Consider the following 15,995-nt stretch of genomic DNA (forward strand, 5'->3'; position numbering starts at 1 on the left):
GAGGGTATGGTCCGTGTGCAGGTTAAATGGTTTGGCATGGACTAGATGGGCTGAATAGCCTGTTTCTACAAAAATGACTATTAAATTCAATCTGGTTACATCATTTCACAAGTAATTCAATAATTATGTTATGGATTTCTTTCCAGTTCATTTTGCAATGAATTATTCCTAATCAAGGGATTCAGAAGCAAATTCTTTACCGCAGTAGTGATAAGTAGATGAAACAATAACCAAGGAGAGCAACACATGTTGTTAAATAATAAATTTAGATGAATCATAATGGTGGTCAGAACACAAGTACACTTGTACACAGGACATTAGTCTATTACAGAGAATCCAGGTAATCAGATCACAGTACAGTAAATTTAGGTAAATTTGAGACCCACACTCCAAAAAAATTAAACCATTTCAATTCTATGTATACTGAAAAGATCAACTAAGTTTCCTTTATAGTTCAGACTAGAAAAGCAGCCCCTAAATCAGCCAGTGTGCTGGCTAATCTAGCATTGAAGAGCCACAATTGATCTGCTTTTCAGGAAGACGTCTGCCATAGGAGATTAGAGTCAGTTTCAATGCAATATCTTATCAGGCTGCTTGTGCCAGCAGAACAAAATCTCAGGCTGCCAATAACATTAACAATAACAAGAAAAATAAGTGTTAAAAATCTAGAAACAATTTTGAAGGAAAATAATAGTTAAGATTTAAGCTCAATTAGTTGGGCAGAATGGTCTGTTTTTGTTACTGGAGATCCCCATAGTTACATTTCAATATCTTCAGGAGTTTGGTCTGAAATAGGAAGGGTTGTTTAAAAGTCAACTGCCAAAAAGCATTTAAGATGCCAAGAATGAGACTGGAGCTGTGGGACAAAGATGCTAACTGCTTCACTACCATTTCTTAAAATAAGTGAGGTGGCTTGGAGCACAGAAAGCAAATAGAATTAACCAACATTGAAGTAACTGGTTACCAAGTTGGCAGGTGAACATTAGGTAGTCTTTTGTACAAGTTACTTTCCTTTTCATAGACCTGCATTGCCCTTTCACTAAGCTCCAGACCTTCAGATGCAGCTTCAACCCTTTGTGCACTCCAGTACATTCGGTACGTATAATAGCTAAGTGAAGCACATCATGGTATTAAGATCCATGTAGTAACCCACATCAATTAGTTAGATGTACAATTCTGAAAGGGTCAATTGCTTTAAATTTAAAAGGCTCGTGTTCTGTAAGTCTACATACATAGTTGCTAAGTCCTGCTTATCTAATAATACACTTCAATGCGATTCATTTTAAAATCATGTTTTACACAAAAAAATAAATGAACTCCTTCAACACCAGAGAATCAATAGATGCTGAAAATCCAGAGTAAAACACACAAAATACTGGAGGAACTCAGCAGGTCAGACAGCATCTATAGAGAAGAATAACGAGTTAGTATTTCGGGGCAAGAACTCGCACTCTCCACATATGCTGCCTGACCTGTGTTCCTCCAGCATTCTGAATGATCCCTTTGAGATTGGTAACCAGGTTATGGATATGGTCAAAATATTTGGTTAGGTTAGGCAGGGAAGATAAACTTATTGAAAAACAAAACTAATCTGAGGGTAGGCTATGTTATAGAGCACACACAGGGATCAGTGCCATTGGCCACACACAATATTATCAACAAATTGCAAATTAAAAGCTGCTATTTCCTTGCAGGAATAGCAGAAGGCGTTAGAAGGAAAAGGCAATGGTAAATCAGCACACACACAAAATGCTGCAGGAACTCAGCAGGTCAGGCAGCATCTATGGAATTGAAATAGTCAATGTTTTGGGCTGAGACCTTCATCAGGACTGGAAAGGGGGAAGAAGCCAGAATAAGAAAATGTCTATGTGTGTGTGGGGGGGGCGGGGGGGGGGGGTGAAGGAGTATCAGCTGAGAGGTGAAAGGTTAAAGAAAAAGGAATCTGATACGAGAGGGCACTGGACTATGGGAGAAAGGGAAGGAAGAGGGGAACCAGAGGGAAGTCATGGGCAGATGAGGAAAACAGAAGGGGTGAGAGAGGAACCAGAATGGGGAATGGAAAAAAAGAGAAGTGGGAGGGGAAAAATTACCTGAAGTTAGAGAAATCAATGTTCATGCCATCATCCCTCTCTCTCCACCTTGTTAATCTTGATGCTGCCTGACCTGCTGAGTTCCTCCAGCATTGTGTGTGTGTTGCAAACTGTGGAAATCCCAGTGACATACCTGGGGATAATAACTAGCAATTATCAATGCTGCCTGAGTAACATTTCATTTTTTCGGACACTGTCAACCCCGTTAAAAACCAAAGACATCTTACTCTTTACTTCAATGTTTTAGAGTTACAGTACGGTAACAGGCCCTATGAGCGCACACTGTCTAATTACACCCGTATGAGTAATTAACCCACTAACCTGTACCTCTTTAGAATGAGGAAGAAAACTGGGAGAAGCCCACATGATCCCAGGGAGAACATATAAACTGCTTCCAGACAGTGGCGGGAATTGAACACGGCTTGCTGGCACTGTAAAGGTATTAGGCTAATCATTACGCTACTGTGCTGCCCAGCTGTTCTGAATTGTATCGATTTGATTGGTCCATTTTATTTAAAATTAAGATTCTGAATCCTTCAGTAAATTATTAGTTGAAGGGCCATCATCACCTCTGCCCTCCTTCCACCTAGCAGGGAGGGTGGAAAAGTCCTTGCTGAATTTCCACAGCAGTCCGCACACACACTTCAGGACACCTGTGGTTCAGATGAAGTACGGCGTGTCGAGAACTGCCACTCCCGCAGCCACCCCTCCATCCGCAAACTCTGTGCTCTTTGTGCGAAGCAAGTACCCGGGGCATACATTCATAACCATCTTATTACAATTCCTACAAGAGAGAAAAAGAAGATTTAATGTAAATAAGCACAAGAGCTCAAGAATTCACAAGATGCCATTTCGCACTCTTTCCCCAAGTCACCCAGTCTGGTCTTTGAAACACTAACTCATCAGAATCATGCTTATTATGACTGACATACACTCAATAGCCACTTTATGAAGTACCTTCAAAACCTAATGAAATGGCCACTGAGTGTACATTTATGATCTTCTGCTGCTCTAGCCCATCCACTTCAAGTTTTGGCATGTTTTGCATTAGAGATGCTCTTCTGCACATCACTGTGGTAATGCATGGTCATTTGAGTTACTGTCACCTTCCTGTTATCTTGAACCAGTCTGGTCATTCTCCTCTGACACTCAAACCACCCTGTCTAGCATCAACAGTCACTCCACGATCAAAGTCACCTAGATCACATTTCTTCCCCATTCTGATGTTTGGTCTGAACAATAACTGAACCTTTTGACCATATCTACATGCTTATATGCACTGAGTTGCTGCCACATAATTGGCTGATTAGTTATTTGCAGACTAATAAGGTGGTCTGAATGTTTATCATGAAATGTGTTGTTTTTGAGGTAGCAGTACTGTGTACGGCATGAAAATTACTGAAGTTACAATAAAACATGAAAATGCAAAAAAGAAATATTGAAGTAGTATTCATGAGTTAATAGAACATCAGAAATCTGATGGCAGAGGGGAAAGAAGCTGTTTTTAAAATGTTGAGTCTGCATCTTCAAGCATCTGAAGGCAGTAATGAAAAGAGGGCATGTTCTGGATGGTGTGATTGTGGGTCCTTAATATGACCATAAAATATAGGAGCAGAATTAGGCCATTTGACCCATTGAGCCTGCTCCATTTCATCAAGGCTGATCCAATTTTCCTCTCAGTCCCAAATCTCCTGCCTTCTCCCCGTATCCCTTCATGCCCTGACCAATCAAGAATCTATCAACCTCTGCCTTAAACAGTTTCTCTTTCCATAGATGCCAGACCTGCTGGCTTGCTTCATTCTAGCCATCTTCTTCATATCATTTCCATCTTCAAAGAGAGCAAGAAAAAAAAATTGTGATTCCTGTACAGCAAATTTCTAATCTTTTTGTTTATTTGTTCATATCATGTGGGTCTCTCTGGCAAAGCCAATATTTATCATTCATCCCTCTCCTCCCCTTGAACTGAGGAAGCAGTTAAGGATAATTATCGCTAATATCTTTCCCTGAAGGACATTGTGTACTAAATGCAGACGTTTCTAATTTCTTTAGACGACGAGATAACATCCTGATGAAGGGTCTCAGCCCAAAACATTGACTGTTTACTCTTTTTCATAGTTGCTGCCTAACCTGCTGAGTTTCTCCAGCATTTTGTGTGTGTTGCTTTGGATTTCCAGCATCTGCAGATTTTCTTGTGCTCATGATGCATCCTGACCGGTTGCATCACAGCCACAAACAGAAAACTTATAAAAAGTAGTGGATACAGCCCAGCCAATCAAACTCACCAGCACTGAGAACATCTGCAAGGAATGTTGCCACAAGAAAGCAGCATCCATCATCAAGGACCCCCACCATCCAGGCCAAGCTCTCTTCTCGCTACTACCATTAGGCAGAAGGACAGAAGCCTTAGTTCCCATACCACCATGTTTAGGAACAGTTATTACCCCTCAACCATCAGGTTTTTGAACCAGCATGGATATTTTCACTCACTGAACTAATTCTACAACCTATGGACCCACTTTTAAGGACTCTACAACTTATGTTTTTGATATTTATTACCTATTTATTTAATATTATTAAAATATTATTATTTTGGGTCTCGTCCTGAAAAAAAAAATTGACTGTTTACTCTCTTCCATAGATGCTGCCTGGCTTGCTGAGTTCCTTCAGCATTTTGTGTGAATATTATTTATTTTTTGTATTTGTACGGTTTGCCTTTTGCACATTGGTAGTATATGGTGACATACATGTACTTTGAACAGCACTGTGTGAACTGTACCTCCTATACACTGCAGCAGTTCAAGATGGTAAAATAGACCCTTTCTTAGGTTCATTGTCATAGGGTCAGAGGTTCCGAACCTGGGGTCCACAGATCCTTTGGTTAATGGTGGGGATTCATGGCATAAGAAAGGTTGGGAATCCCTGTCATGAGCACAGACACAGACACACACACACAATAAATGCCATGAAAATTAGCTCTTTTGCATTGGCATTGGCAACGTAGTACAGTAGCGACAAGACAAACTTAGACACGGCAACAAAGGATCTGATGAGGTAGTCTTCATTAGTCAGGGGATTGAAAACCAAAAGCCATGAGGTAATGTTGCAGCTCTATAAAACCGTGGATAGACCATACTTGGACTATTGTGTTTAGTTTTGGTCGCCTCATTATAGGAAGAGTGTAGAAGCTTTAGAGAGTATAGAGGAGTACAGGGTGCTACCTGGATTAGAGAGCACATTTTCTGAGGTTCAGTTGAGCAAGCTAGTGTTTTTCCTTATGGAGCGAACGAAGGAGGATGAGAGGTGACTTGATGGAGGTGAACAAGATGACGAGAGGCACAAATTAAGTGGATAGCCAGACTTTTTCACAGGGTGGAAATGACTAATATGAGAGAATATAATTTTAAGGTGATTGGAGGAAAGTGAAAGAGGTGATTTATTTATTTATTTTCACATAGAGAGTGGTGGGTGTGTTGAACACACTGCCAGGGGTGGTGGTAGGTGCAGATACATTAAGGACATTTAAGAGACTCTTAGATAGGCATATGGATAATAGAAAAATGGAGGACTATGTAGGAGGGAAGAGTTAGATTGATCTTAGAGTAGGTTAAAAGGCTGGCACAACATTGTGGGCCATAGGGCCTGTACTGTGCTGTACTGTTCTATATTCTATAAGCAACTCAAATTAACAAATTATACATAACTTGAACAATAAAATAAGAAATATTGTCTGAGATAGTGTTAAGGTTTTTCGGGTCATTTCAAGAACCTGATGGGAGTGGGGAAGAAGTTGTTGAAGACCGGGCTCTTCAGGCTTCTCAAAGGCAGAATGATTTATCACAAACACTGATTGTGCCAGCAATGCCCAAGTCCCATAACTGACTACAGAAAGATTCCGGATTCTTAATATTCATTCAATATGAGTACTGTGTGTGAAAAGTAACAGAAAACTGCAGCAAGTTTTGATGCCTGCAGTAACCTCAAATTCAAAAAAGTCTGTTTATTATTGAAGTTTGTACATGTCACCATATACTACCTTGAGATCCATTTTCTTCCAGGTATTTACGGGAAAGTAAAGGAAAAATAGAATTTATGATGGGTCATATATTCTGGAATGGAGGTCAGTGACCTGTGGTATGCCTCAGGGATCTGTTCTGGGACCCCCTTTCGTGATTTTTATAAATGATCTGGATGAAGAAGTGGAGGGATGGGTTAGTAAATTTGCTGATGACACAATGGTTGGGGGTGTTGTGGATAGTGGGGAGGGCTGTCAGAGGTTACAGATAGGATGCAAAAGTGGGCTGAGAAGTGGCAGATGGAATTCAATCCAGATAAGTGTGAGGTGGTTCATTTTGGTAGGTCAAATATGATGGCAGAATAAAGTATTAATGGTAAGACTCTTCGCAGTGTGGAGGATTAAAGGGATCTTGGGCTCCGAGTCCATAGGACACTCAAAGCTGTTAAGCAGGTTGACTGTGTGGTTAAGAAGGCATACGGTGTATTGGCCTTCATAAATGGAGGATAGAGTTCAAGAGCCAAGAGGTAATGTTACAGCTATATAGGATCCTGGTCAGACCCCACTTGTAGTACTGTGCTCAGTTCTGATCACCTCACTACAGGAAGGATGTGGAAACCATAGAAAGGGCACAGAGGAGATTTACAAGGATGTTGCCTGGATTGGGGAGCATGCCTTATGAGAATAAGTTGAGCGAACACATCCTTTTCTCCTTGAAGCGACAGAGGATGAGAGGTAACCTGATAGAGGTGTATAAGATGATAAGGGGCGTTGATCGTGTGGATAGTCAGAGGCTTTTTCCCCCAGGGCTGAAACACAAGAGGGCACAGCTTTAAGGTGCTTGGAAGTAGGTACAGAGGGAATGACAGGGGTAAATCTATTTATTTATTTATTTTACACAAAGAGTTGTGAGTGTGTGGAATGGGCTGCTAGCGGCTGTGGTGGAGGCGGATATAATAGGGTCTTTTAAGAGGCTCTTGGATAGGTACATGGATCATAGAAAAAGAGGGCTATGGGTAACCTGCGGTAATTTCTAAAATAAGTATATGTTTGGCACAACATTGTGGGCTAAAGGGCCTGTATTGTGCTGTAGGTTTTCTATGCTTCTAAATACAAACAACCAATGTGCAGAAAGAAGGCATAATATTAAAAATATGAGTTGTTATTGTTGTAACCATCTTGCACTTTATGGTGCATTGGGCAGCTTTTTTTTTGCTGTTTCCATAGCATTTGACTTTTTTTGAGGCAGAGCTCAACCCAGCAGAGATAGAAAGTGTACAAGGATCTCCCTCGCTGTGGAATGGTAAAACAGATAGTCACTGTGTGTCCGAACGGCTAACAAGGGCAAAGAAGTGAAAAGTATGCAGGAGCAGCCTGTAGAAAAACCGTCTTGCTGCGTCACGAAACGGCATGGTGACATTCGATAGGTGTGTTTGTCCAAAGGCTGGAATCGCTCAGCACTGTAGTGTGGGGTATTTATTAGGTGTGTCCAAAAACAACCTTAAAAAAATTAGCAAGAATAGTGAAAAGGAAACTGCCAATGCTTATAAAAAGATATCTACCAGAAATTACAATAATAGCTGCATACTTTGTCCAGTGTGAACTCCTGGCAGCTTTGATCTCTCTCTCTTACCGACAGTGATGAGCCCTGGTACCCAGGATGTACCAACTTTAATTACCAATACGGTAAAGTTAACATAAGAATCATAATATGATGCACCCCACAATGTAGTTACAATCACATTTTATTATAAACAGAAGTGTCTACCTTAAATACTGTTTACAAACAACATTAAAAAATGACTTCATTAAAAACTGAGTGGATGAGCGTGTGCCTACAAAGACTTACTGTACATTCCCAAACCAAAAACATGGATGAACCAGGAGGTATGTCATCTGCTGAAGGCTAGATCTGTGGCATTCAAGTCTGGCAACTCAGGTCTGTACTAGAAAACCAGGTATGATTTGCGGAGGGCTATTTCAAGGGTGAAGAGACAATTTTGATCAAGGTTGAGGGCGACATGTGGCAGGGATTGAAGACATTACTTCCTACAAAGCGAAACCCAATAGCATGAATGGCAGTGATGCTTCACTACGAGATGAACTCAACGTCCCCACTTTGAAAGGGAGAATACAACTTCAGCTGTGAAGATCCCTGCTGCACTTGATAACCCTGTGATCTCCGCCTCAGAGGCTGATGTTAGACTGTCTTCAAAGAGGGTGAACCCTCGCAAGGCAGAAGGTCCTGATGGAGTACCCGATAAGGCTCTGAAAACCTGTGCCAACCAACTGGCAGGAGTATCCAAGGATATTTTCAACCTCTCAATGCTATGAGCAGAAATTCCCAGTTGCTTCAAAAATGCAACAATTATACCAGTGCCTAAGAAGAATAACATGAACTGCCTTAATGACTATCGCCTGATAGCACTCACATCTACTGTGATGAAATGCTTTGAGAGATTGGTCATGACTAGACTGCACTCCTGCCTCAGTAAGGACAAGGACCCATTGCAATTTGCCTATCGCCACAACAGGTCAATGGCAGATGCAATCTCAATGGCTTTTTTGACCACCTGGACAACACAAATACCTATGTCAGGATGCAATTCATCGACTATAGCTCAGCATTTAATATCATAATTCCCCCAATCCTGACTGAGAAGGTACAGAGCCTTTGTATCTTCCTCTGCAATTGGATCCTCGACTTGCTACTGCTCTACTCTCTCTATATGACTGTGTGGCTAGGCATAGCTCAAATACCATCTATAAATTTGCTGATGATACAACCATTGTTGGTAGAATCTCAGATGGCGACGAGAAGACGTACAAGAGCGAGATATGCCAACTAGAGGAGTGGTGTCACAGCAACAACCTTGCACTTAATGTCAGTAAGATGAAAGAGCCTTCAGGAAGGGTAAGGTGAAGAAACACATACCATTCCTCATAGAGGGATCAGAAGTGGAGAGAGTGAGCAGTTTCAAGTTCCTGGGTGTCAAGATCTCGGAGGACCCAACCTGGTCCCAACATATCGATGCAGTTATAAGGAAGGCAAGACAGTAACTATACTTCATTAGGAGTCTGAAGAGATTTGATATGTAACCAAATACAGTCAAAAACTTCTATAGATGTACCATGGAGAAGATTCTGACAGGCTGCATCACTGTCTGGTATGGTGGTGGGGGGTTACTGCACAGGACCGAAAGTAGCTGCAGAGGGTTGTAAATTTAGTCGGCTCCATTTTGGGTACTAGCCTACGAAGTACCCAGGACATATTCAAGGAGCAGTGTCTCAGAAAGACAGCATCCAATATTAAGGACCTCCAGCACCCAAGGCATACCCTTTTCACACTGTTACCATCAGGAAGGAGGTACAGAATCCTGAAGGCACACACTCAGCGATTCAGGAACAGCTTCTTCCCCTCTGCCATCCGATTCCTAAATGGGCATTGAACCCGTGAACACTACCTCACTTTTTAAAATATATACTATTTCTGTTTTTTTGCACAATTTTTAATCTATTCAATATACAAAGGCGAGGGAAGAGGACCGGGTCGAGACAACAGAGGCTTTTGGAGAAGAGAAGTTATAAGCCCTGTCTCCCCTCTCTTATCATGGGAAATGTGAGATTGCTGGGGAATAAAATGGACGAACTGACTGTGCTTGTCAGGAGTCAGAGAACATTTCGAGAGAGCAGTGTCATGTGTTTTACTGAAACGTGGCTGCACGAGGACATACCCGATCAAAGCGTTTCCATAGAGGGCTTCCAGACCGTTCGAGCTGACCGGAATTGCACTGAGAGCGGTAAGCGTAAAGGAGGGGGGCTGGTGGTTCCGGTAAATACCAGATGGTGCAATCCTGGGCATATTACGATCAAGGAACGGGTCTGTAGCCTGGATATTGAACTTTTTGCTGTTGGACTCCGGCCATATTACTTGCCAAGGGAAATCTCGCATGCAATTGTGGTTGTTGTGTACATCCCTCCCTCTGCCAACCCGACGTCGGCGTGTAACATCATTTACACCGTCATAGCCAGACTACAAACCCAGCACCCAAGTGCCCTCATTACCATCTCAGGTGACTTCAACCATGCTACCATGGCTAGAACACTGCCCAACTTCACGCAGTATGTGAGCTGTACAACCAGAGGGGAGAGGACTCTGAATTTGATGTACGCTAACGTTAAGGATGCATACAGCTCCTCTCCCCTCCCCCCACTGGGAAGGTCAGATCCCAACCTGGTGCATCTAAAACCCTGCTATGTGCCTCTGGTGAAGAGTAAACCTGCAACCTCGAGGACAGTGAGGAAATGGCCGGTGGAGGCTTATGAGGTGCTCCAGGGTTGTTTTGAGGTGACAGACTGGCAGGCACTCTGTGAGCCACATGGAGAGGATATTGATGGGCTCACAGAGTGCATCACTGATTACATCAACTTCTGTGTGGACTGCAATGTTCCGACAAGAACTGTCCTTTGTTATGCAAATAACAAGCCATGGGTGACAAAGGACATTAAGGACATCCTGAACGCTAAAAAGAGAGTGTTTAGAGATGGAAATAGGGAGGAGCTGAGGGCAATACAGAGGGACATACCACTTCCCCACACGAAACCACCACAGTGGGCTTCACAGCTCTACAGGTGAGAAGACAGCTGAAACGTCTCAACCCAAGCAAGGCTGCAGGACCGGATGGTGTCAGTACTAGGGTGCTCAAAGCCTGTGCCCCTCAGCTATGTGGAGTACTTCGCCATGTATTCAACCCGAGCCCGAGGCTCCGGAGGGTTCCTGTATTGTGGAAGACGTCCTGCCTTGTCCCTGTGCCGAAGACGCCGCGCCCCAGCAGCCTCAATGACTACAGACCGGTGGCATTGACCTCCCACATCATGAAGACCCCGGACAGACTTGTTCTGGAGCTGCTCCGGCCTATGGTCAGGCCACACTTAGATCCTCTCCAGTTCGCCTACCAGCCCCGACTAGGAGTTGAGGATGACATCGTCTTCCTGCTGAACCGTGTCTACACCCACCCGGACAAGCCAGCGAGCACTGTGAGGGTCATGTTTTTTGACTTCTCCAGTGCGTTCAACAACATCTGTCCTGCTCTGCTGGGGGAGAAGCTGACAGCGGTGCAAGTGGATGCTTCCCTGGTATCATGGATTCTTGATTACCTGACTGGCAGACCACAGTACGTGTGCTTGCAACACTGTGTGTCCGACAGAGTGATCAGCAGCACTGGGGCTCCACAGGAGACTGGCTTGTCTCCCTTTCTCTTCACCATTTACACTTCGGACCTCAACTACTGCACAGAGTCTTGTCATCTTCAGAAGTTTTCGGATGACTCTGCCATAGTTGGATGCATCAGCAAGGGAGATGAGGCTGAGTACAGGGCTATGGTAGGAAACTTTGTCACATGGTGTGAGCAGAATTACCTGCAGCTTGATGTGAAAGAGACTAAGGAGCTGGTGGTAGACCTGAGGAGATCTAAGGTACCGGTGACCCCTGTTTCCATCCAGGGGGTCAGTGTGGACATGGTGGAGGATTACCAATACCTGGGGATACGAATTGACAATAAACTGGACTGGTCAAAGAACACTGAGGCTGTCTACAAGAAGGGCCAGAGCTGTCTCTATTTCCTGAGGAGACTGAGGTCCTTTAACATCTGCCGGACGATGCTGAAGATGTTCTACGAGTCTGTGGCGGCCAGTGCTACCATGTTTGCTGTTGTGTGCTGGGGCAGCAGGCTGAGGGTGGCAGACACCAACAGAATCAACAAACTCATTCGTAAGGCCAGTGATGTTGTGGGGATGGAACTGGACTCTCTCACGGTGGTGTCTGAAAAGAGGATGCTGTCTAAGTTGCATGCCATCTTGGTCAATGTCTCCCATCCACTACATAATGTACTGGGTGGGCACAGGAGTACATTCAGCACTGAGCGTCATAGGAAGTCATTCCTGCCTGTGGCCATCAAAATTTACAACTCCTCCCTTGGAGGGTCAGACATCCTGAGCCAACAGGCTGGTCCTGGACTTATTTCATAATTTACTGGCATAATTTACATATTACTATTTAACTATTTATGGTTCTATTACTAGTTATTATTTATGGAGCAACTGTAACAAAAACCAATTTCCCCTGTGATTAATTAAGTATGACTATGACTATACATACACTGTAATTGAACTACTTTTCATTACTATTTTTTCTTCTTCTTTTGTATTTTGTGTTGCATTGAACTGCTGCTGCTAGGTTAACAAATTTAACGGCACATGCCGGTGATAATATACCTGATTCTGATTCACACATTTATACATCCCCGTTACTAAAGAAATGGAATATTCCACCATGTATGGCAGGAAAGGCACAATAAAGCCAACCTGAGCACATCGATCCATGACGAGAATATATTGGGGGAAGATAATGAAGAGTGTATACTCAGTGCAATGATAGCAGAATGACAAGACAATGTTTCTGTGGGTAAATGTACATGTGGAAGGAGTGTGTTTACCAAGCACTCTCTGTCACAGGTGGCTATCTCCACGATTGAGGTCTCAAGCTGTGTGCCTAACAGCCGTTTCCTAAAAGAAATCTTAGGCCTTGGGTTCGATGAGTAATTCTGGTTGAGCCACGATTAACACAGACGGTAAGCACTTGGAATGACACTTGTCCTACAGGCTCCCATACGCTAAATCAATAGATTTAGCAGTGGGGCAATGAGGTGAGAATGGATCAAAGTGTTAGGGGCACCTCCTTACCTGATGTAGACACCGAACATTCCCAATTCAACTATACACTCCTTCAGTTTCACAGCCGCGCCAGACCGCAGCAGGTAATTCTTCACTGCCTGTGGTCTGATCCGGTCCATCAGGATATAGGTTGATCGCTTTGATCCGTCTTTAATACTCAACAGAACCTGCTTCAGCTCTTCACTGAAAATGTTGTTACCTGACACCAACAGGAATAGCGAGAATTACACAATCACAGTATCACTTGTGTGGCCCTTTGGTGTGTTAATTAACCCTGTTCCATTAACCACCACCCTACAACCCCAGAAAGACCATAAGACACAAGAGCAGAATCAGGACACTTGGCCCATCAAATCTGCTCCAGCAGTCCTTCATGGCTGATTTATTATCCTTCTCAACCCCATTTTCCTGCTTTGTCCCCTTTCTCCATTGACATCCCTACTAATGAAGAGCCTATCAACATCCACTTTAAATATACCCAATGACTTGTGGCACTGTGGCACTGAATTCCACAGATTTACCACCGTCTCGCTAAAGAAATTCCTTCTCAGCTCTGTTGTAAAGGGATATCATTGTATTTAGAGGCTGTGCCCTCTGGTCCTAGACTCCCCAACTATAGGAAACATTGTCTCCACATCTGATCTATCGAGGCCTTTCAATATTTGATAGGTTTCAGTGAAATTCCCCTCATTCTTCTAAACTCCAGCAAGTATTGGCCCAGAGCCATCAAACACTCTTTTCATTCCTTGGGTCATTCTTGTGAACCTTCTCTAGACCCTCTCCAATGCCAGCATATCTTTTCCTAAATAGGGGGCCCAAACCTGCTCACAATACTCCCAGTGCAGTCTGCCCAATGCCTTATAAAGCCTCAGCATTAAGATTTAAGATTCAAAGTACATTTATTTTCAACATACATTTATTATCAAAGAATACATAAATTCTGCAACCTTGTTTGCTTACAGGTAGCTGCAAAGCAAGAAACCCTAAAGAACCCAATTAAAAAAACAAATAAAGACCAACCCCCAAATTCCTCTGCACACAGAGAAAGATGGGGGAAAAAACACAAAACAAATCATGCAAACAATAGAAGCAAGCAGCAACAACAGCATTCCAAACCAAATTGAGCCCTTAGATCCGAATCACTAGAGCTGCCTGGAGTAGGCCCAAAGCCTCGATATTCAGTTCATCATGTTAGTGGGGCAAATCGCTGCAAAGTTCGCAGACATGAAGCACAGCAGGCGGGGGCAGTTTCATAGCCTTCATGTCGTGGAGGAGTCCCAGTCTATTTGGGCCAGTGTTTAAATTGTCCAAACAGCAGCTCGCAGCTTGCAGCTTGCAATCGAATCCAGGATCCACCGCAGTAAATCACTTCGGGCTACATTTTGTCGCCGAAGGACCGCTCTTGTCCTCTACAAATGGTCCAGCCTTGCCCGACTCTCAACACCCTGCTTTTCCAGTCTATCTGGGCGGGTGCTTAAATTGTCCAAACAGCGGAATGTGCCTCGCATTAAGATCCCGGTCCCACTGTGGTGAATTGCTCCAGGCCCAGAACACACTGGCCAGTGATTCGCTTCGGGCCTAGATTATGCTGCTGAAGAAGCTGTTCCCGACCTCTCCAAATCAGATCGGCGCTTTAAGTGATCCACCCTCACATCGGGTTAGTTGGACGGGTGTCGAAACTCCTCTGTCTCGTCTTCTCCCCTCCGAATTGTCCACTCCAACCAGCATGGCTCGAACTCCGAAGTATGTCGATTTTGCAGCACACCAGCAGGGCACGCCCCATGAATTTGCTTTGCTTTCACTTCATTGTTTGAGATGTTAGTTTACCACAAATTACTTTTTTTAAAAAAGTGTTATCAGTAACATTTTTCATCAAATTTCTTTGCTTTCGAACCACCAGTCAATCACACGCGTTCAGTAGCGCCACCTTAAACAAGGAAGCAGAACCATTAGAATCAGGTTTAATATCCTGGCATATGTTGTGAAATTTGTTAAATTTGTGGCAGCAGTACAATGCAATATATGATAATATAGAGAAAAAGAAAACTGTGAATTACATTGTATAAAATAGTTGAATTAAATAAGTACTGCAAAAAACAGGAAATAAAAAGTAGTGAGGTAGTGTTCATGAGTTCAGAAATTAACTCTCAATTCCCTTTTGAAGGCCCTGACTGCTTCAATCACCTTCACAGGCAGAAAATTCCAGTCCGTAACTACACACAGCTCATTTTATCTCTTCATTAGAAAAAAATTTAGAGATATAGCACAGTAACAGGCCCTTCCAGCCCAACTTGCCTGTGCCATTTAATTACACCCATGTGACCTGGGTACCTGGTTTAGCCTGGTAACCTGTATATCTTTGGAATGTGGGGGGGGGGGAATTGAAGCCCAAAGCAAATCACAGGGCGTTGAGGTCAAGGTCCAGAGCGATTCACTGTGGCGGAGCCCAGTTCCTACTGTGAGGCACAATCCACTGTTTGGACAATTTAAAATTCGGCCCAGGTAGACTGGAAAGGCAAGATGTTGGGACTGGAGGAGTGAGTCGGGCCGATTTCACTCGCTCTCCCGCAATGTTCACACCTCTCCCCACGAAGCTGAGGCTGCGATTCTGTCCCCGGCTCCTGTGCTTCGTATCTGAGAGCTTTGTGGCGATTTGCCCCACTAATATGATGAACGGAGACTGAGGTTTTGGGCCTACTCTGGGCTGCTCTGAGGATTTGGATCCAAGGACTCGATTTGGTTCAGAATGTTGTTGCTCACTTCCATTGTTTGTATGATTTGTGTTTTTCTCCCCCTCTTTCTCTGTGCGCTGCCTGTAAGCAGACAAATCTCAAGGTTGTATAATTTATACATTCTTTAATATTAAGTGTACTTTGAATCTTGAAACTGGAGTACCCGGAATAAATCAGCACAATTTCAATATCCACAATGACATTGTTTACTTCAATATTTTGTGTCTGACAAATGGCTCCATTGAAGTACATACTTAGAGTCAGAGTATATTACAAGTGACAAGACTTCCTCGAGTGGAACATACAACTCTCTAGAGACAAAGGCGAACTGAATCTGGGTTACTGTAATAGAATTATGCTATGTGGTTTCTGATTGAAAGATTCAGTTAAGGGAACAGCTTCTTTCAATTTACCCCATCGAGGCTATTT

At 43.3% G+C, this 15,995-nt stretch overlaps 1 protein-coding gene across 4 annotated transcripts in view; it reads right to left on the reverse strand.

The window, feature by feature from the left end:
• Nucleotides 1-247: 247 nt before the first annotated feature.
• Nucleotides 248-15,995, reverse strand: part of gss (glutathione synthetase) — a 112,737-nt gene continuing 96,989 nt past the window's right edge. For 2 of the 4 annotated variants that reach the window (XM_072243765.1, XM_072243756.1), the window contains 2 exons: nucleotides 12,844-13,033; nucleotides 248-2,874 (listed from right to left, as the gene is read on the reverse strand). In XM_072243765.1, coding sequence (XP_072099866.1) covers nucleotides 2,751-2,874; nucleotides 12,844-13,033 — 314 coding nt within the window. In that variant the 3' untranslated portion in view covers nucleotides 248-2,750. Of the gene's footprint in view, nucleotides 2,875-12,843; nucleotides 13,034-13,088; nucleotides 14,762-15,995 lie in introns of those variants that run through there. The other 2 variants (XM_072243775.1, XM_072243785.1) reach the window with 2 other exon arrangements.

Source organism: Mobula birostris, chromosome 2 (assembly GCF_030028105.1).
Source record: "Mobula birostris isolate sMobBir1 chromosome 2, sMobBir1.hap1, whole genome shotgun sequence".
NCBI classification, from domain to species: domain Eukaryota; kingdom Metazoa; phylum Chordata; class Chondrichthyes; order Myliobatiformes; family Myliobatidae; genus Mobula; species Mobula birostris.